Here is a 23,800-nt window from a genome sequence, read left to right on the forward strand (position 1 = left end):
CAGCAAAAAGTTTTACAGCTCAATACAGCAGAAGAACAGACGGGACATATTTTAATGTTTCTGCATATTCTTGAACAGTTTTCATTTTATTTCCACCATATTTTACACAATGAGGTCTTGCAAAACAGGCCAGTTAAAAGAAATGACTGATATATTGATAAATTATAGCTCTTTAACAAGCTATATATATATACATATATATATATATATATATATATATATATATATATATATATATATATATATATACACATATATATATATACATATATATATATATATATATATATATATATATATATATATATATATATATATATATATATATATATATATTTGGACAAGACATTAAATAATACTACAGCAGCCACATTATCCAGCTCTCTTAAAATAGAAAATGCACACACTGAACAAAAGACGAAAGTAAACACAAGCTCAAGTTCTTTGTCAAGACATTCACCTTGAGCTGAACACTGTGAACGAACAGGAACAGTAACTATTGTATTATTCACATTATGTTTTCGTGACTTTTTAACCAATGAGTGAAACATGAGAGAAATGGTTTTCATAACTTCCTTTAGTTCACTGATTGAAGCACTGCCTCAAAAGGTGTTATTGCCAAGTCACTAAATACACATAATCAGTATTTATTGAGCAACAAAGACAGAATTCAACACTGACTATGAACAATTAAGTGATCATGGAATGTGTTCAAATAAAGTGAAGCTAATGCGAAGATTAAAACTTCTGAGAGCACTGTGAGAAACCAACTCGGCTCCCGTAAAAATGATTTAAGATGCAGGGAAACGGATTAAAATGTCACTGACGGTTGATTTGAAACGCATGACTGTGTGACTTCTGTCCCATATAATGTACAGGAGCTGCACTTTGACTGGGGATTAACTATTAAAACAGGAATTAGTGTGCGTGTAGAAAGTGTATGGTCTTTGTAGTTTTCGCATGAGGCAGCAGATCTCCTCGTGGCCACAGAAGTTCCACCTTTTATCTGGTCTTCTAGAGAAGAGAACATAATTTGCATGTAGGTCCACCTCCTCAATCCTTCTTATTTTTCGTCGTGGCGGCCAAGGGTTCCATAGCCGTTCATCACAGCCATTTTGAGATGACCATTGGAATGCAGCTCTTCTTTGAGGATGTTGTTCTTAGCAGCGAACATCTGGCTGATCTCCATAAAGGTTTTGTTCTTGGTCTCAGGAATAATGAAGATTGTGTAGACGGCCACTCCCAAGCAGATCGTACAGAAGATCAGGTAACAGTAAGGACCTAAAGACATCTGTGGTGGGAGGACACACAGTTTAACTTTGAATAAAACACTACAAATGCATGATCAAAGAAAACACATACTGTTCTTGTTAGCAAACAGCTGCTACACACATATGCAGTTGATTCGGAGCAACATTAGCATTCATTTGGAGTCATGTTTCTGGCCACCTGATAAATGGGAGTCCAATATTCACTCTCCATTTCCTCTATTTAACTATTCACGCGTCCTAGCAAAGCTTGTCCTTCCCCTGTTGCTTTCTCCGTATTAGGACTTAGTGCTGCCAAGGATGGTTGTGTTTGGTTTAGTCTATATTGACAACCTTCCACTTCCGGGATTGGTCCGTTTCTGCTGGAAATTCCGCCGTATGTCCTTCTTTTCGGCCGGATGTCGGTTACCTTACGCTTTCTTTGTGTTGGAATTCTAAACTCCGGTCGATTTATGAGGAATAGGGTTAACTGCTCCTCAGATCTCTGCAGGGTAAATTGAGATAGCTAGCGAGACTATCTATCTGTCAAATCCGAGTTTATGTTGAATGACTAAAACAACTTTTGAACATACACATGTTCCACCAAAACAAGATCCTTCCCAAGGATATTTTGCAGCAGCCCCGGGGTTCCGCCATGACGATTGTGATTGGTTTAAAGAAATGCCAATAAACCATAGCACGTTTTTATCCCATCCCGGAATGCTGTGTGGACTAGCCTGACCCTCCCCCACCGCGCTGTGGAGGAGGGTCTGGCAATGCGAGACTATGATTGGTTTAAAGAAATACAAACGAGCCATGGCATTTTTTCCCTCTATCCTAGAGTAGATAGGCGGTGTAGCCAGACCATACTTCAGCGCTGACACAGCGCTGTGGTAGATAGGTCTGCTACTGCAAAACTAGGTATTTACTGACCATATCTGGCTCTGGAGTTAATGCTCCACTATGTTCACCAACTAGCTGCTAACTTTGTCTATTTATATAATGCTGGGGTCGTGTACATATATCATACTGTATATATCTAGAGTATTTATACTCTTTATTCTGCATTCTATTTTTTCTATATTTTATTCTGTATATTAATCTGTACATTACTCTACACTTTGTACATCCTCTTTACTTTGTGTCTGTTCCACTAGAGTGACTAGACCAACACTGAGGACAATGAGAGACAGCAAGGTCGCTTTTAATTAGTAATTTTATTGGTATTTGGGGAGTCGTGTCTATTCAAACAAAACCAGACGGCCCATAGCATAATTGCAATGTGTCTGACATCGCGAGTGAAGCCACAACAGATCCTGGATGCAATGTCAGGATGAACTCAATGCCAACTAGACTAAAGATGCCAAATATACAAAACATTTGGACACATGAGATGCTCTTTTTTTTAAATGAACCTGACTGTATTTTAGGCAGTAAACCCATCTGAGATCTGCTACACATTTCGGTCGTTTCAGGATCAAGGGATTTCAAAATCATAAGCCAACAGCAGAATTTGAGTTTGCTCTTACCTCTAGGAAAGGAAAGACGAAGCCGATGGTGAAGTTGGACAACCAGTTGAGGCATCCGGCCACAGTGTAGGCAGCCGGTCGGTGTGACTGCTTAAACAGCTCTGCAGTGATCAGGAAAGGCACACCAGCTACACAGAATACACAAAAAACCCACATTTGTATTATTTTAAAGGAAATATTTTGAAAACATGGTTCACTTCACATACAGTTCATCTGTTGGTCTGATCTAACCAGGCATCCTGTCATAACACAAATCACATTTAACCGCTCAGTGCAGTATGAATCTATTGGGCGTTGTGAAATTTACACCAGCATCTTCATTCATCAATTAGTTTATCAATATTCCTACTCAGGACTATTGTTTGGCAGTCATTCAAAATAAACAGAACAATGATAAAACAAATGATAAACATTCCTCGAGCCTCATTTGCTATTATATTACAGCGCTTTTTCTGCATGCACTTCATTATGTGCTCATTATTACTCAGTGATCATAGATTGACAAGAGAGAAGGATGTTTGTCAACCTGGAAAAAGTCCAACTCGGAACCACAAGAAACAGAATAGCTTAGCCAGGACTTGTGCAAGTCATTAGTTTGATATGCAGGATCTATGCCATGTTGTCCTAGCTTTAAACACATAATTCTTCATTGTTAGAAGTGAAAGCTATGAAGGAGAAAATATGCATGAGTAAAAGCTCTAATGATGAGCTTTTCAAATGATGTCCTCATTATCTGTGCATGATAATTGCATAGAGGAAGGTTTAATACCGGCAAACCAATAACGAGGCCATAATTTGTCAACATCTGCGGTATATATGGTGGGGGCGTCATTGTGCATGCAAGGTTTCGTCTGAAGGAAACCATATTCATCGAGGCTAGCTTATGAACAATGAGCCATTAAAAGTCTAATTGCAGCAACAGAAATCCTCGTCCGCGTGCCAAGGTATAGATTGTGGCCGGCTTGACGAATGACGCTATGTAAACCAGGATCATTCTAATTCATCATCCTCACAGGTCCACTCAACGTGGCTCCCAAAGTTGTAAACTATTGCCTCTTAATTCACTTCACTCAACTCATCCAGTGTACAAACGGCTGTGGGAATGGATGTAGTGTGGCAGTTAAGATTTCCTAATTTACAAGACTAATGAAATACAATATCTCTTCACAGTCTTCACAGCAGTAGGGATGGAGTGGTGCTGCTTTTTCTTAAAGATTTGGTGCCTGCTATTGTGCAAGCTTCCAGCAGGGAGCAGTGTTATCTTACACACCGACAGACAGCCCAAATCTAGTGCAGTATGTATGGACTGGAAATGTTCCTATTTTTAAAAGAGGTTTCAAGTGAGATGCAGACAGGGTTACTGAAGTGTTTACCTGGACCTATGCAGAAGCCAGCAATAATCCCAACAACACAGCCCACACTGATGTAGCGCATGAAGGACACCTGCGCCTGTGATTGGTCAAACACAAGTCATGAGTCTGAAGTCACAAGTTGTAAACATTAGTAGGCTATGCAATTTGCCCAGTTTTTCCTGATTATTTATTTGACTATGTTTAATGATTCTGATCATATGTAACATATCCGTACCATGCTACTGACATTTACTTCATAATTACTTTCGTGTTTGTACTATAAGTAAACAGGTTTTCCAAACACTAGTTTACTGAAGAGAACATAGTTGTACGTAGTTGTTTTTTTCACTAATGATCTGGTAAATATTTGTCAGAATAGGTTGACAATTTCTCAACTGTTTAAAAAAAAACAGTACAAACATTGCTGTTATCATTCCTCCTGTTCATGCAGGCTATTAGGAGATCTCTCCATAATGTGATTTCAATGTAAGTGATGGTGGACAAAACTATATTAAAAAGTTTATCTATTATGAGGCTTCATCTGTTTGAGTTAGACAAATCAAGTGGATATCTTCCAAATCTTACAGCCTTTTTAGGATAATTATATATATAATATAATGTTAATATGCTTCCTTTGCAGCTCAACAGGGAAACAAAAAGACGGGATTTAATACTAAAAAAAATACTTTCATTTCACAAGAAATTGGTACAGTATTAAGCCATAACGCTGTAACCGGCAGCCACAGAACGGGCTGCAATGTAACCCTACGGGGCAATTGTTCAGCGTCAGTTTGGTACACTAAAAGTACTGTTTTGCCATTAAAAGGCTCAGATTATTATTCTAAGTGTCTGACGACACTATGGAAAGGATCCATACAGAGATAGACCTTTTTAAAACCTCTTTGTGTTTAACCAGAAACAGTTCTGAGGTCCCTAGTGCTAAACCCACCAGACTACATTTAAAAAAAACAATACTTTTAGTGTGTATAGAGCCAAAATATTTTCACATGTAAATCTGTAAACTACGTGTTTATTTCAACCAAAACTAGAGTTTTGATGGTTGGAAAAGTAGAAAGACGACCCAAAACGGGTTTTCATAGTTTTATTTTGTTTCTGTCGACTTTGAATGAAGTGTATTATACGATGCTAAAATTACTGTTTATTTACATGGAGTCTGGTGGCTTTAGCGAAAGCAATTTCGCAGATGTTTTTATGTTTAAAAAAAGGATCTTACTCGTTAACAGAAAGGTTGACCTCCTTAGAAATCCTTTGCATAATGTTGTCAGACACTTAGAATATTAATCTGAGCCTGTCAGTGGCAAAACAAGCACTTTTGTGAAGGTAAATACAAGCTAGACAATTGCCCTATTAACTTACATTGTAGCTTGTTTCACCGCTTCCGACTGCAGAGATCTCGCTTAATACTGGACCAATGTCAAAGACTGTTCCCATTAGTCACTTAGACATACAAACATAGGAAAATGCAGGTTGAAAAAAACGGTAGTTACCCTTTAACTCAGACTGCTGAAGCCTCATGTAAGCTTTAGATAAACTTCCCAATGTTCATAAGGGCACCTATACTTATATGATGTTGTTATGGAGAAAACAAACAACAACCATGCCTTAGACACAGCTTTTAGTTTATGTAAATTATGATGTAAATTTGGTAATGTCCTTAGCCCCATTTAAAACAATGTACTGTATGCCCTACGCCACAATCTGCAAGTTAATGTTAATATATTCTGTACCTGGAAGAGGACAGTCACTGTGATCCCAGCACAGCAGAGACCCATGAAGAGGAAGCCGCCAATCATCAGAGGTCTCCTGCCAAGACGCTCGATAGTGAAACACTGCAAAACGGACAAAGAGGCAAGAACTGTGACACCATCAAGGAACAAGAAACTGCTTACTTTTTATCCTCTGATCATTTATTTTAGCCCATATCATGATTACTGGTGCAACACAGACAATACATAGAGTATTCCATCTTTCATGTAGCACAATGGGCAACTACAATTAGCCATTTGGCTACATCTGGCACATTTACATCACACTCAATGACTAGATGAATGAGTAAAAGTACAGTAAAGAAGATCTAAAAAAAAAAAATGATATGTGCTGTGTAACTAATTGTATTTATTCAATGTGTATTTTTATTAGGGAGAAGTAGCCTACATAGCATGGACCAGTGGCCCATACAGTATCAATAGACCTTTCTCACAGTTGAGTCATCATAGCAGGAAAAGCACAGGTGAAACACATTTAGTTAACGATGGCTCAGTTCCACCAAGTGTCCCTGTAAGTTATGACAGTGAGCCAGCATGCACAATACGAGGACCCTGGATGCAGCTCACCTAAATGGAACTCAGTCATTTTTAATGTTTTCAACTACAATGTTCTTTTGCTGCTGTGACAAGTCAAAATGTCTGCTGTTTAAAAAGGTCTAAAGACTAATCTAGTTTGCAAAACTCTTCCCTAGATGGGACTTTATACAGTACACAACTCACATACAAACCAAAAAAAAACCCACGAACGATACAATAAAATACCATAAAAGCGTAATGAAAAGTACCTGATCATTTATGACTACATGACTGATAAATTATCCCAGTCATGATATATAACTCTAAACTTCTTCTTTCTAAAGTTCAGTGGTGGGTAAAATATTGACCCGCTGAACAGAGAAAGACATCAGTCCAAATGACGATTGAGATAAAAGATGGGAATTTGGGAAACTAATTTTATTTTCACTTAGAACATACATTAAGAAATGACTCTCACACGGCACATTATCAGAGCTAAAACTAGCAATTAAATGATTGATTAATCTGTCAGTTACTTTTTTCAATTTGGTGACTAACTATTCAGTCTATAAAATGTAAAAATGACAAGTTACACAAGTTACCAGAGCAAAGGGACATTTTCAATGTGTTTTGTCTTATTTTGTGTCACTAACAGTCAAAAAGTCCATCAGAAAGATACTAATTTTACAATCCAAAACAGAGAAAAGCAGCTCCTTGTCACATTGTAATGTTTTGTGTTTTTACTTGATTGTCATTGATAATTACTGAAACAATAAATCGATTGTCAAAACGTTCATTTAAAGTCTGCTGTTTAAGCACTACACAACAAATAGAAGTAGGACTGCAACTCAATCATGAATTAATAAGTCAAAGTTTTTTTATGATTGATTAACTGTCAAGTCTATAAAAGTGTTTATTTTGTTTTAACAACACACCAAAACCAAAGGACATTCAATTTACAATGATGTAAAATGGAGAAAAGCAACAAATCCTGGATGCACTACTGGATTCATTGTCATAAAAATACTGACATAATAATGCCATCTTATTGTGTTTAAAGTGTGATAATGTCTTCTCACCCCCAGCATCCCAGAGATGACCTCAATGGCACCAGTCCCCACAGTTGTGTACTGAATATAAGGTTCTGGGATTCCTGCGTCGCTAAAAATGTCATTTGTGTAGAACCAGATCTGAAATTGACAGTGACGTGAAGTCTATTAATATGATGAATATGTCGAACCACAGAAAGACCCCCCCACACACACACACACACACACACACAAAGTCAAACTTTGTCTTTTCTTTTTATTCACGAGGAGCCAAAAAGTCGCTCTGTTTATTTAGCGTTTCTCGTGATTCATCATAGTGATCATTATCCTCACGCCGAACATCACTCATGCATTTGAGATACCGCGTTTCATCAGTATGGACTTCTGACAAGTAATCCCCTTGAAATTAATTTGTGTATTCTCATTAATCACACTTTGCTGATGCAACATCCATCATTGATGAGGTGTGGACAAGATCTTGATTGGTGTGGTTAAATGCTGTCTTGTTGATTTAGTAACCATGCATATACCATTTCATCACTATTGCAGCACTGCGTTCACATGTCTATATCAAAGCAGAAAATATACACAAACAACTATTTGAAGAACTTAAAGCTCCCATATTATGATAGCCTTCTGTTCTATAGAAGAATGATTCGGTTCAAGTGGAAGGACCCACTGCCACCAGTATACGGTCTTTTGGATAAGGAGGTCATGTATTACATTAGCTGAAAAGGATTTGTACATAATAAAAAGAAAATGCAAGCAGAGAAATGTCATTTTACCTATTCATTCATTCTTGTGGCCGTTTCTTTTTCCCATTCTTCATTTACTCATAGTTTAATTTATTTCTAATTATGAATAAATCTATTTACTGTAGTTGTCTTGCTCAGTTAAATAAAGACAACAAGCATGTTTCCACTTTAAACTCTCTCGAAATGTCTAATTTTGTATTTTGTGTCACAGATTTATTGCACAAACCGTTTGTCTGGATGTTTCAAGCCTTCAAGTGTTTCTGGGACAGTGGGACCCAGTGGGGTGTACCCCTGCTGGGAAATGGTACTAGCATGTGAGCCAGCATGCAAAGAGCTTCCATCCACATGAAGCAATGAGTATAAAGATGTGTTTGACTTTGTGTGTGGATGGGTGGACCTTCTCATGTGGGGTAGCACTAACAGAGAGGACCAGTAGATAATGAGGCGTGGTCCTGTTGCCCCCTGCTTAGTCACTCAGTGGCTGCATGTGGGACTGTGATGTATGGACAGGAGGAGGTGCAGATGGGTGGAGCACAGCTGGGAATGTAGCAATATGACTTACTCTCGTATAATAACTGCACAGTCTTTGCACATCTAAAATATGAGTGTGCGCGCGCGCACGCACACACACACACAAACACACACACACACACACACAGGACACAATGCTTTTTACCCTTACCGCATCGATGCCAGACAGCTGCATGCCGATGTTGACCACCACAATGGTGATGACCTGCCAGCGAACAGAGCGGTCCATGAGCAGGCCCCAAACAGAGACGGTCTGTATAGAGGACAGAGAGCGCTGTTCCTCCTGCATCTCATCCACCTCCGCCTGGATGTCTCCTTTAGGACGGTACCACTTCAGGGCTAAAAGGAAAGAAAAAAAAGGCTTTTTCCTGAAGACACATCAACCTAAACTTCAAATCATAAAAAGAGTGACATTAACAAGTTTAGTCATCGGATTTTAAATTTTGCTTTGTTATCGGATTTTAAAGAAGAGAAACAAGAACTGCAGCTTGTTAAGAGAAATGATGACACAATCTGTACTCTGAGAGGAGAAAAGGACAAGTCCTATTTCTAACCAGCAATGGTGGCGTGAAGATTTTCCTTCTCTATCAACAGGTACCGTGGACTCTCTGGAAACCATGGCAACAGCATCAGCTGGATGGTGGTAGGAAACACCACCAAGGAAAGGAGCAAAGGCCAGTGTTCTTCCTGTGTAGTAAAAGACAAAATCAGCCTAGAATCTGTAATAAGTATGTAGTTTTTTTTATCTTAATTTTTCTGTGCAGCTGTTTCATACATCAGAACTTTGTCAACAAACACTTATAAAGGATAAATGAAACAAACTTGAGACATTTCCTTCCAAGTGTTGACAGTAGACCTAGTGTTTGAAAGCCACAATGTTAGTACCTTTCCCAGCAGTTCATGGAGTCCCAGGACCTGAGCGATGAAGACTCCAAGACAAATGTGAATGCTGGGAACGAGGCCTAAGAAGCCTCGCAGGTTCTTGGGGGCGATCTCACCGAGGTACATCGGCACCACACTGAGAGAGATACCTGTGGGAAACAAAGAGAGGGAAAACCATGGGCTTAACCAGGCGAAGATCAGCATAACTTGAATGTGCTAAATATTCATTCTAGACTAATTATGATTTTCATGAAAATTAAACACACAAGCTTATGATGTAATTTATGTGTTGGGTGTCTAGGGTACATTTTTAGCTTGTCCGCTTCCTGAAAAAAGACAGATTGTTTGTTCATAGGATTCAATGTTCTCGTTTTTAATTTCTTCCGTTTGTCACAGACTGACAGACAGACTGCATCCAATCAGCGACAAGGGATTACTGTCCAATATGTACCTACCTTTTCCGGTTTCACCAAATGCCGTTGTTTTTTCTGTTGTGTTTTTTAAAATGTTGTTTTGTTTTCTCTTTTGCTGTTGTGTTTTGTGAAATGTTGTGATTTCTAAAATGTTGTTGTGTTTTGTCCTTTAAGGCCAACATAGTTGGATATTATAAATGTTGTATTTCATAAATATATGAGAATGTTTCAATCCACACAACGAAAAACAAAAAAGAAAGCAAATTTTCTTGTCAAAATTTTATAAACTTGATTTCCACAGGCATTTGTTGGTAGTTTGTTTTTTTGATGGCCAGCTTGATTATATATATATATATATATATATATATATATATATACACACATACACACATATACACACACAAATATACACACATGTACACACACACACATACATACATTATCCAGTCAATGAAAGTCTACTAATTATCGTAAAAAAAAAAAAAATTGAATGGATACCAAAATGAATTCCTAAAAAACGAAATCAAAACATTAAAAGCAATTTCAAAATGAAGGACTGCAAATCAACAAAAACACATGAAACAGCTCTGCATACTGCAGGTACAAAAAACATGCAGCTACTTTCGTGTTGAGTAAGAATTTGACACATTATAACTAAATTCGGTCATTCAGGAAACAGACAGGCCTACCTGAGTGTACTCCTGTGACGAAGCGTCCAATAATGACCATCGCAGGCATCCTGCACAGTCTGCTGAAGCCCAAAAGAGCTCCCGCTATAAACACCAGCACAGTAGATCTCACCAGCGTCCCTTTCCTGTTTGAGAAGGTTGAAAAATAAGGGGTCACTGTGTGTCCTAAGAATAAGATGTATGAACCTGTCAGAAGCACAGGCTTATGGCACAATTTCACATTTCACAAACACAAATATTCATTCTGCATGTGTTTCTCACACACACACACACACACACACACACACACACACACACACACACACACACACACACACACACTAACCTTCCATATTTGGTTACCAGTTTGCCCACTAGCAGGGCCCCGGTCATCCCACCGATTGCAAAGATTGAAACGGTGAGGGAGTACAAGACGGTGAGTTGCTTCTCATCCGGAGTCCAGTTGTAATCTTCTACGAGCGTCTCATTGTAGAAGTCTTTGATGTACTTGTTGAAGAAAGAAATAATTAAATTTAACATTGTCCAGTAAGGTAAATGATAAATAAATCCATTATCATATTACATACACCATGTGAAATTACAAGTTATTGCCCTCTTTTCCCAAGTATCATATCTTGTTTTTCCAACAAATCCTATTTTGCTTTTACAAAAGACTATATTTACTTTCAAGATTGGATATGTATACCTCTACACTCCAATAAACATGGCCATGAAATTTGACATCATCAGCATTTCCCACAGTTCCATGCATCCAACTGTCAACGTTAGTCTCGCCATTTCCACCGTGTTGGGGGTACGCTGCACTGGGGGATGGGATGAAGAGTTGTTTGAATCAGCGGGAGAGGCTGCCATATTGGAGTAGACAGGAAGCTCATCGAGCCCCCACAGTCAAAGTTGTATAAAATTTCACGATAAGGGCTCATAAACTGCATGCTTGATAAAATGACAGTGGTTAGTCTTGGGGTGTGACAGAAATTTACGGTAAGGGCCAGCAGCATCAAATCAGATTTCCTTCAGGTTTGTGTCTAACAGTGGAGACTCCACTGAGATCAAGCTGTCCTGGAGAGCCCATTACATTAAATCCAATTCATCTCAAGAGACCCAATTCAGACACTCTCTATGAGTGAAATGAGACATCAGAAAACTGAAACGGGAGACGGAGAAAATAAGAGCTAATTTTAATTTGTGCGAGCAGTGTTAGTATTGACACTGACCAACAGATTAAAAGATCAATTATTTAGTTTGATAAAAAAAAAGTGAGGATGCAGAGTGATCATTAGAAGGAATGGGTGGTCCTGAGGGAGTTCAGTGATGAAAAGAAGAGGAGAGATGTTTTAGTTTGACAATTGTGTTATGGAACTCTAGACAGTGTGCCTCCAATTTGCCCCAAGAATGTCTCCAACACATGCAGGGAACTGTATGAACTGTCAGTGTGCAGTTCTGACACATAACTCACCAGTTTAATGTTTATAATTATTAGCACCTTGCAACAGCCTAGTGCTGATTGAGCAAGAATTAATTGAGGTAACCAGCAAATATTGTGAGTGTAATCAATATACTTGCTATTCAAAAGTAAAAAGCCTTCATTTATTTTCTATTTTTTTTAATTTAGTTTAACTTTTATTTTACCAGGAAAATTCCCAATGAGATTCAGAATCTCTTTTTTAAGGTAGTCCTGGCTGGAGATGTTCTGATACCGATACCAGTATCGGAAAAGCCTCCGAGATTGCCCTAAATGCTGTCATCAGTATCGGCAAGTAAAGAGTTTATGCACCGATCCAATACCACGTAATTTAGCCCCGAAGAAAATCTACTTTAAAAAGGAGAATTACGGCCAATTTTTATGTTAATCTTGATCGCTATAAATATGCGTGTACTTTCAGTTGAAAAAAAACCCGACCCGAATCGGTGCAGGCAACACGGAGTAGCTGCAGCTAGGTGTACAAGCTTCCACTGAGCTAAAACGACAGTTGTCAGGGCAAGTTTTAGAGTGCCTTTGTGCCTCTTAACAGACACAAAATGCAATTAAAATGTCTGTCCAACATGAACAGGGCCCTTACGTGACAACATGATGCGTTTTCAACTCAGACATTGTTTTAATTCACCTGCCCTGTCTCGATTCTGCTGGTAGCTAGCTCATCCTGTTAGCTGCTAGCTCGCCCTGTTAGCTGCTAGCCGGAATTCTCCTTTAATATAGTTTATTTGTTCTTTTCCTGTTATGACTTGTACTTGAATGATATGGCCTTTATTGTTTGTGTTTCGTCATGTTTCACAAAAGGTTTAACCCAAGCCAGGCCGACAACAATGATAGCAATCATATCACAGCTATACGGGGATAGTAGTATACAGCTGTTAAAACACAATAAAATATATGACATACTGTATCGGATCGGTATCGACTGATATGCAAGTTCAGGTATCGGAATCAGTATCAGGAAGCAAAAAATGGTACGGCCCATTTCTAGTCCTGGCCAAGACAGCAGCATAGAAAGTTACAACATAAAAAAACAGACTTAAAACAAACAGCAAATTCTATCAACGACCGCAGGTGTAGAGTAGGCTAGCAAACTGGATTCAGTGGCGCTGCGCTTGCTGACTCAGCGGTCTCTGGCAGGTAAAAGTCCAATGAGCTCTGAGTCTATACTTGTCAGATACGTACGCTAAAGTAGTTCAGTTTGGCCGAACAATACCACTTTTAAAACTTAATGCGAGAGTTAGTGAATTACAAAAAGGAATACTTAAACTAAGGCTTGATGTACTGAGGTTAAGATAGATAATTAGGCTAGTCAATCTTGGAACTCCAAAAACAAAAACGTAAAAACTAAAGAAAAGTTGAATTAAAAGTTTAAAAAAGGAAAAAAGTCCGATAGGCGGACTAAGCAGACAACGACTAAGCGAAAAAGGCAGAAAGTTCAGCTAAGCACTTGATCAATGTTAAATAATTTGTTTTAACTGCTGTCTAGAGGAAGTCCACAACCTGGTTGGTCATCCGCTTCTTCACTAATTCTTGGGAAGTTATTCATTTTTTATTAAGGAGTATTAAAGTGTGTACCTTATGCGCAAAACGTGACATACTTTTCATGACTATGATACCTCAGATTTAATCATAATACAACATTGCATAGTATGGTCATGTAGATAAAGAGACATTCTAAAAACATTAAATCTGCAACACAAATTAAACATCCGCTTACAAGCCTATACAGAACCTTTTAGGATATTCAGGATGAGTGAACATCTGTGTGTCCTGTGACTGCTCACACAATGCATGGCTTTATACTTTAAGTCTAATTTTAGGGTCAGTAATGTTCACCGACACTCAGGGGCATATACTCAGAGGGACCAGGATGACAAGAAGAAATGAGTTATATGTCTGAGTGTGAGTGTGTGTGAACAGAGAGGGGGGAGAAAAAGGGGAGAACATCCTTTCCTTTGTCATTTATTACTTCCTAATGTACTAGGATACAATATTTCCATCTTACACAAAATTGGCTTAATGAACCTCCTGGTCCTGTGATTTCAGTCCTTTGTGTGTCTCACATCTGAAATGACCCAGAAATCACCCTGTGTATATGTTTTTACCCGATATTAAAATTCGATCTGAGTGACCAGATCACAAGTGGAGAGCTCTAAGGTGTGAATGCATCCAAGACGCATTGAGAATGCATAGAGATCCGATCACTCAGACCACGTTTGGAGGTGGTCTAGGCCCACAGACTGTAAAAATAATGGACAAAGCTTCCGGGTCTGAAAAGTGAAGCCAATGCGAAAACCAAAAGAGGGTTTAAAATATATCCCAGGCACTGTGAACATGTTTTCCATGTTTTTTGTCTTTAATTTTGACTCTCTCACTGTGTGTTGTAGAGCTGTCAATCTTCCTCTATAATACTATTCAAATATATTTAATGCTCAATTGCAGCCTGTTAAATAATATGTACTACACTACTCAGGCTCATGCATTGTCAATGCCACTATAAGCATGTGGTTGTTGTTACACGTTATGTCCCCTAGAGGGACTTCTAACATTAGCCTGGCCTTGAGGCGACCTGCACGCAACAGTGAAGTGGCTCTGTTATAAAGGCTAACGGTGCTCGGTTAGCACAATGATATCATGTTAGGAAGCACAGCTGGAACGATTTGTCATAAACTAGGTAAGTAAGAAACGATGCTAACTGCATTAATAACCAAGCCAAACGGTACTGTCACTACTATTTTAATGATTTATAAGCAACCTGTTTCTAGCAGATTGTCACGTTACTGAGAATACAGCTGTAAGAAGGTAATATATGACGTGGAAGCTAACTTACAGCTGTAGGGCAGTTAACATCAACTTTATCTTTCTCCATGAAGCTCCCAGCTAAGGGACCGTTCGGTATTTATGGAATGGACCACCGGAGGAAAATAGGGGAGGGTCATGTCTTTTTATTCTTTGTTGAGGGGAGGGTCACACAACATTATTTAGTCTAGGAGGGGGGCGTCACCCAACTTTTGTATTCATGAAAAAAGCAACATTTCAAAGTGGCTTGTTTGGTGCATATTTTTTCATGTAGCTCTTAGTCTCTGCCCTCCTTCGCTACCAGATGGGTCTGACCCATGAGTTTGCTGGGGGGCAAGGCATAGACATATGGGGCAGAGGGAGCTGCACTGCCCCCCTGGTGGCTGAAACGGGTAATTGCATTGTTTAAAAAATTAGTGGAATAATTAATTATATCTGGCATGACCAGATATTTTATAAATATCTTAAATAACACAAAACAACTAAATTGTGGTAGGTAATACATCAGATTTCATATACTGCTTTAGTAATAAAAATATTACCTGGCTGACGATGGGAGCAGCAGGACGCAAAAAATGAAAGTTACTGTCTGGACATCTTTATTTTATCTTTATTTTATTTCCCAGTGTCCTTTGCTGAATGGTCTCAATGTTTTATTGTTTTATTTCATATGAATACTAGTTTACTAGAGGAGTAACTTAGTATTTGAAGTAATGCTGTAATGCAGGAAGTGTGCATTTAGTTTCCATGCTTATTGTGGTTTCACAACTATGTTAGTGAGTAAATCTACTGAAATGGCCACCACACCATAACAGAGGAGTGTGATGTGTAAGATGAGAATGCAGAGGTTAACTCCTGTATGTCATGGCTGTAAAAAAATCAAATGGCATCTGTACATCTTTGCTAAGCACGAACTAGCACATAAGGGAAGGGTCATGCCACTTTTTCAAATGATTTTGGAGGGTCATAGAAAAATTATTACTGGCGAGGGGAGGGTCAAGTCTTTTTAGCCTAAAAGGTCCCAAAAGTCCTCCGGTGGCCCCTTAAATAAATAACGAACAGTCCCTAAGCTAACGTTACTATACCTTGCGACGCAGTTCGGAAACCAGAAAGAGCTAACTATTGATAACATAAGCATTTTGGCTCGGTGGATGTCGATTTTAAAGTCATGTTAAAACTATTTCCCGTCCTTCTTACGATTTCCAGCCGCAGCCTGTCACTCCCCCGTGTACTAACGTTACTCGGTACGTAACATTAGCTCCGTAATGTTGTACTAACATTACTTGGTACGTAACGTTAGCATAGACCTCATATGACATGACATGAATCACACACGCGGGTAGGCCAAGGCAAGAAGAGGAAGATTAGCTAACGTTTATTATATATAACGTATATTTATGAAAAAAAAAGTCACATTTGAATAGTAATTTCAGCATTCAAATAGTATTGATTTTTTTACTATTCGAATTATATTCAAATTTTGGTATTCGTTCCAACAGCCCTAGTGTGTTGTCACTTCAAAGTTAATTGGAACATTTTGTTCACCTAAAAATGTCTTGTCATCGTTCTGCCAACCAAGCTAGCTAGACAGCTAATGCTATTAGAGGGATCTAATAGTGATCCAGTACGCTGGATATCTGTTGATTAACCTTATTAAGTGGATCACGTTCTCTATCAGCCAGTAATGACCGATCCTCATTAAAAAGAGTTTCTTAGTTACTGTTATAAAATTCACTGAGGAGCCCCATTGTTTTCTGTGGTGCTCTGTTCAGTTTTGCAGTGACTTTGTGCCGCAACTTAAATGGTTACTTGTAATTTACACATATGTTTAGGAAGTAATGAGAAGTTCTAGTGTCAATGTGTACTTACTCAATTTTTTTTATCCCATCAGTTCCATGCAGTGAGATACAAATTTTAAACTGGGGGGGAGAAAAAGGGCACATGGAGCACATGACAAAATACCTAAAAGGCACACAGTAGAGGGGGGGAAAAACTCACTGGAAAGTGGCCCTTCACTTGTGCAACCCTGCACCCTGAGCAATATTCCTGCACAAAAATAGAGCCCTACTGAAAGTCGAGAGACCTCATTGACACAGTGATACACAGTAAGCAGCTTCATACATGCTAAAAACTGAAAACAATAAGTCAACAGATGTGATCCAACAACTGTTGGATCACATTTGGAAGACATTTGCCTTCATGGCCCTCTGCCAGAAAACACATCACGGTTGATCAGTGGATCTAACACAGGACATTCATTCTGGAGACCAGGGGTTGAGTCCAGGGCAAAACCAATAGTTTACTTTACTATTTTGTGACTTAGTTGATTGGTCTGGGTTTACGACATAATTTGACGTCGCTAGAGTCCCGATTTATTCAACGTCTCAATGTTTGCTGGATGTAGTTTGTTTGTACATGTATACAGATATGTAGTGTGTATACAGGCTGTGTACTGTCACAAGTGTTCTCTCGAATACAAAGACAAATTAAAGCTGCAAGCAGCGTTGGACGGGCCCTCGCACCTCGCGTCGGGGTTACTGGCGGACGCCGCTCCATGCGCCCGTGTATTTGTGCGACCGTTGGACATCGCAAACCGTCATTAATGAAAAAGGAACTCTCTGCTGATTTCAATGATACCTCACATAATAGTCTACGTCAAACGGGTCATAAGTTATGAAAGGGGGCGTGGCTTAAGCATAGGGGGCGGGCAAAACCATGACCAAAGACAAAGGACCTCTCTGCTGAGTTCAATGATACCTCACACAATAGTCTACCTTAAATGGTTCAAAAGTCATAAAATGGGGCGTGGTCTGAGTAAGTGGGCGTGGTTAAAGTATAGGGGGCGGCTCAGTACCACATGTAGACCACACATTATAAGTTGTAATGTAAATCGGATGATGTTTGGCATATATGGCTGATTTGCTGTTGCCCGCAGGGGGCGCTATGACCAAAAGTCAATATTGGCCTATAGATGTCCTCAGGCCTGGACCCTTGTCAAATGTGAGAAATTTCGGGCTGATATGACAATGTACACTCAAGTTACAACAACTTCTTCGTTCATCGATAAATGCCCAAAATGGCCGCCACGCCCACACCGTTCGACAAAAACACTTGATTTTAAAGCCCATTTTGCAGAGTTTATTTTCTAATGAATTTGCGCAATTTGCTTGTTGGTAATACACATTTAAACTGTTACCCAACAACATCAAATACAATGGATATCACAAAACGGAATAAAATACAAAAAAGTAGTACTATTTTACAGCGGTTTGCAATGATTCTCTTTTCCCCCACAATGCATTGCATTACATCACGTTGGGGAGACGACAGACGAAAGCCCCGTCTCTGTTCGCCGTTTATGGTCTCGGTCTGTGCCACTGGTGTTGCAAAATATAGCTTTTGGTCTCGACCGAGTCCATGTGTCTTTATTATGTGTATAATAATATTGGAGGGAAAGTGAAACACAGCTTGGACGGGGATGCTGTTCGGCTTTTTACAAGTTTAGACAGCTAGCTACGACGACGTTTGCTAATGTTAGCGCAACAACGTTAGCCTAGACTGCTAGCTAGGTAAATATTATGACCGCCTTTGGAGTTTCCTATATCTGCATCCACGTTGTCAACATAAGACATGTTGCGTTAGTGCTCCTTTTGTACCATAATTTTATTGAATGAAATGTTAAGCTTTGCTCCTACGAGATGGGTGGGTTTTTGTTACATACAAAGCTAACTGTCTATAGTTAGCCTGTATGTATGCTAGCGGAATTAGCTAACGTTGCGTAGCCAGACAGCAACTTCGGCAATCGGCAGTAGTTTCGGTGAGCTAACCACGACAGTATTGTCGCCCACAATCAACCTCTGCTGCTAAAAGCAGTCAACCTGCAGTGATGTTTGAAATAGAGACGCTTGTGGATGTGTTAGCATTCGTGGTTAGCTCGCCGAAACTACTGCTGAAGCTGCTGGCTTGCTACGCAACGTTAGCTAATTCCACTAGCATACGCATAGGCTAACTATAGCCAGTTAGCTTTGTGTGTAACGTAACAAAAATCCACCCATCTCATAGGAGTGAAGCTTAACATTTAATTCAATACAACACGCCACATGTCTTAAGTTGACAATGTGGACGTAGATATAGGAAACTCCAAAGGCAGTCGTAATATTTACCTAGCTGTCTAGGCTAACGCTGTTGCGTTAACGTTAGCAAAACGTCGGCGTAGCGTTAGCTAGCTGTCTAAACTTGTGAAAAGCCGAACAGCACCTCCATCCAAGTAATAAACACTGGGCAAATATATTGTTTCTGGAGCTAGTAGGCTACCATCAAAACGTGAGATATCTAATCGAAAATGTGTTTACAACGTCGGGGGATTTCACAGGTGGGACTGACTGGCAAGTTAGCCCATAGCTAGCATGATGCCTTCTATTTCTAGATCTAGCTAGATTACCAGTACTTATCTGAACTAACGACATGATCACTGTCACTAGATATAAAGAAAACCTTGACTTTCACTCGGTGCTATTCACTGACAGTAAAAACACCTCTTCCTCATCCCAGTCAGTCACCATAGTTCTAGTACTAGGCTGAGGCACGTCTCCCCAACGTGATGTCATCACCGAATTGCGTTAAAAAACCCAATAACACCAAAAACGACAAAAACTGGCCTTTAACACTATTTGGAGACATTTTTAACAATGATATACATATGTTGAGTGCTTTATGTACCCATTAATCAACAGTGGTGGTTAACCTGCAACATGGGCTTTAATAACTTTTCATCGTTGAGGTCTTGAGATGGCACAGACCATATTTGAATTTCACTGGATAAAATCTCTAGGTCTACTTCCTGTTGCCACTAGGGGGCGCTATGACTTTGAGTAAATATCTGTCTATAGATGTCCTCAGGGTTGGACTCTTATAAATCCTGAACATTTTTGAGCTGATTGGGCAAGGGACACTTCAGTTACACCCACTTCCTGTTTTGTTGGCGAAACGCACAAAATGGCTGCCCCGCCACGACCATGCCCTATGATGAAAAGTTTTTCTTTTAATAACTTTTCATCTCTAAGGTCATAAAATGGCACAGACCAAATTTGAAGTTGATCGGATTAAATCTCTAGCAGAAGTTTGTTAAAGTGGAAATAGCCAAAAAACAACTTTCAATAAAAAAATGGCGGATTTCCTGTTGGGTTTAGGGTAGTACTCCAATGAGCTTTGTTGTACGTCTTGACATGAGACATATGCATATCATATATGCATACCAGATTTCGTGAGAATTTAATTATTTTTTAATCATATTTCCGGCTGCTCGGTATTCCTTAACGAAACATTTCATTATTTGCTAACTAGCTAAAAAGTCAGTTAGTTAGCCTGTAGCTATTCCTTAAACACTGAACCTGTCATGTGCCGAGTGGGCCCAAGACAGCAGGTGCAGCTCTTTTCATGCAACTTCCTCCTAAGAACTGTACCATACACTAGCTAGTAAAATAGCTAACATGCTTCATTGTGTGTGTGTGTGTGTGTGTGTGTGTGTGTGTGTGTGTGTGTGTGTGTGTGTGTGTGTGTGTGTGGAAACAGGACATCGATGACATGGTGAGGCTCACAGCATCTTCTGGATTTGATACACAAAACTGCATGACTCACATGACAATGAAATGCAATCTGATCTTTACTATGTCCATTAAAAAAATAAAACTTATCCATAGCGTATTCTGAGATTATTTGGGGTTCTCGGGTTAGGTGTGAAAACTATTTTAATACTCGGGTGGATGATGACGGACAGCGGTGAAAATGCTGATTATTACATGTTGATGTTGGTGATGTGGTGGTGACACAAACCTGTGCAGGAGAGTTGACGACTGCCAAGTTGAAGCCATAGAGCATGGAGCTGCCGAACGAGGCCAGGAAAGCCACCGCCAGCAGAGGCTTTGTAAGATGCTGAAGAGAAGAAGACGAGATGAAACAAGTCAGATACCAACAAAAGCTACACAATAAAATGTCTGGAGGCCTGTTAGCTACATTTAATGTGAGATCACAGAAATGAGTTATTAAAGGTCGCATGGCATGAACATTTCACTTTATGAGTTTTAACATTAACATGAGTTCCCTCAGCCTGCCTATGGTCCCCCAGTGGCTAGAAATGGCCATAGGCCGATAGGTGTAAACCGAGCTCTGGGTATCCTGCTCTGCCTTTGAGAAAATGAAAGCTCAGATGGGCCAATCTGGACTCTCCTCCTTATGATGTCATAAGGAGCAAGGTTACCTCCCCTTTCTCTGCTTTGCCCGCCCAGAGAATTTGGCCCACCCATGAGAGAGAGACATCATGGCTTTCAAAGGAGCAAAGTGGCAGTTGGTGAAGGCCACACCCCCACCCTCCACCTTGCCCCCCCTCTCTCTTCCTTAATAGCTACAGACACAGAAATGGCACATACTAAGGAAAGCTCATTGTGGGACTGGCTCTAGTGGCTGTAATTCTGCACCAAGGCTGAATTTCGGGAAAGAGACTTCAAATACAGTATTAAAGGACCACTAAGGCCTATATAAAAGCATCCAAAGAGCACCATGTCATGGGGCCTTTAACACAACTTAGCTTAAAGTGTGTGTCTTTTTACAAAAAGAGCTGCACCTGCTGCCTTGGGCCCACTCGGCACATGACAGGTTCAGCGTTTGGTAAGGAATAGCTACAGGCTAACTAACTGACTTTTTAGCTAGTTAGCAAATAATTAAATGTTTCGTTAAGGAATACCGAGCAGCCGGATATATGATTAAAAAAGAATTAAATTCTCACGAAATCTGGTATGCATATATGATATGCATATGTATCATGTCAAGACGTACAAAAAAGCTCATTGGAGTACTACCCTAAACCCAACAGACACGGAGGATTACAAAAACATGATGGACTCTTCAGAAGAGGTCATTAGCTTCACTTGAGTTTCTGCGCAGGAAAGTCACCAGACGACACAATCTTCTGAACATAGCCATACTGAGAAATACAGATAGAGTTGTGTGGAGCTGATAGTCTTAATTAGCTTTGTAGCAACTAATTTGGCAACAGCTTGAATGTAACGGACGTTCATTAATATCAAACGCACTAAAGCTTTAATGTAAGTGTAAAATAAGCTTCACAGTCAAAAGCCTATTAAAAGACCTTGATGTTCATAGTACATATGGGTTCTTTGTTTTTATCATGGCACTCTAAAATAAATAAAGTAAAATAAATTGTCTGAATCAAAGAACATTGTATGGACTACATTAAAGCTAAACTAAATGTGCATGTTCTATTTTCTGGACATGTCTGCAGCCTGCAAAGAGATTAGCTAACTCTGAATGCATATTTCACAGCATTCTTATAAGTGTAGCGATACAGTATGTTGCATAAGAGTCTGTGATCTTTGAGCATAGCTGAACAGGTACAAAGCAGCATGTGATAGAATCAGAAGAAGTGAAACAAACCAGCAGCTAAATACAGGCAAGATCCAACTAGCCTGCTCACTGGCACCATAAACACATTAGCCTTGGGAAAGGCACTTTAATTAGATGAATTCAACACTAGTTTGCAGAAAACACAGACTTTATGAAGCGACAAAAGCTCCATTTCTCAGGTAGCTCAGCTTGTGTAGCAGTTTGAGAAAAGCTGACAACTGAAGCTTGTAGAAAGGATTAAAATATCAGCTGGGTGCTTCTGTTGACCACGCTGAAGTCACATGCGCATCACACTGCATTTCAAAAGGATGTGGGCAGTCTACTGTATTTTGATTAGGAACGACCTGCAGATACCCTCTTCGCTGCCGTCCTGCATTCCAGCACACAGATCTTAGCTGACCTCTACGTTAGAGGGTCGGTGGGATAATAATGTGTGGAAGGAGCATAAAACTGGTAGCTGCACCACACAACAACACCGCCCATCAACAACTCTGTGATGTTTTCATAATTTTAAATAAAATCAGGGTTTTAAAAAACTCCACTATTCTTATATATCAGCGAGCCAAAGGAATCCACTAATGTGAAAATGTAGGATGTTGGTGTGTTAGTACAATGAGCAGACAGAGGAGGCTCTGACTCTGCTCTGACTGAACAATAACAGCATAGATGCCTTAAAGAAACCTAATTTAGCCGGTTAATAGCCTGATGGACAGAGTCAGACGACTACACGTGAAAATAGCTCACAGGAGACAATGCTGCCCAGTCTGCGTTCAATTTAGGGTGATTATCTGTCAGATGTGCAGCTCTTCATTTGTTGCATTAGTTTGGTCAAAGCTCTGGGTAACTACTAAGACTTTTACTATATTCGTTATAGTCCTTTTTCTTTTTGTTGCTTAGATTTTTAATTGATTTAGGTCCAATTAAATGCTGTTGTATGTGTGTATCCGGCTTAAGCTATAATGAAATCAAAATCCAAGGCAGCACACATATACATATATACATACATATACATATATATATATATATATATATATATATATATATATATATATACTATGAATATATTTATATGTATACTGTTTATGAATATATGTATATTAATATATATTCCTACTCTATATACATATAGCCTATGTATTGACAGTGTTGAAGACAATGAAAATGATGTGACTAAAATATTGTATGGTAATTGATCTACATGTCTTAAATGAGCACTGACCTTCTCATCGTTTTCCAGAAGTAGTTGCTCCGCCATTTAATTCATGAAAAACGACTCCCCTTGTATGCTCTGCTCGTTTGAGATGAGAAACAGCAGCTCACCGGCACAACTTTTTAAACTCTTCACTTCCAATTTG

At 39.3% G+C, this 23,800-nt stretch overlaps 1 protein-coding gene across 1 annotated transcript; it reads right to left on the reverse strand.

Annotated features, from left to right (window-relative positions):
• Nucleotides 1-343: 343 nt before the first annotated feature.
• Nucleotides 344-23,800, reverse strand: slc2a15b (solute carrier family 2 member 15b). The gene is made up of 12 exons (XM_078268432.1): nucleotides 23,665-23,800; nucleotides 20,859-20,957; nucleotides 11,076-11,236; nucleotides 10,751-10,875; nucleotides 9,652-9,797; nucleotides 9,321-9,453; nucleotides 8,918-9,105; nucleotides 7,511-7,621; nucleotides 5,877-5,978; nucleotides 4,150-4,225; nucleotides 2,777-2,904; nucleotides 344-1,291 (listed from the first exon to the last, which is right to left on the reverse strand). Exons 1-12 carry the CDS (start codon nucleotides 23,698-23,700, stop codon nucleotides 1,064-1,066), a joined length of 1,533 nt encoding a protein of 510 aa, XP_078124558.1. The 5' UTR covers nucleotides 23,701-23,800; the 3' UTR covers nucleotides 344-1,063.

Source organism: Sander vitreus, chromosome 2 (genome assembly GCF_031162955.1).
Source record: "Sander vitreus isolate 19-12246 chromosome 2, sanVit1, whole genome shotgun sequence".
Taxonomy (NCBI): Eukaryota; Metazoa; Chordata; class Actinopteri; order Perciformes; family Percidae; genus Sander; species Sander vitreus.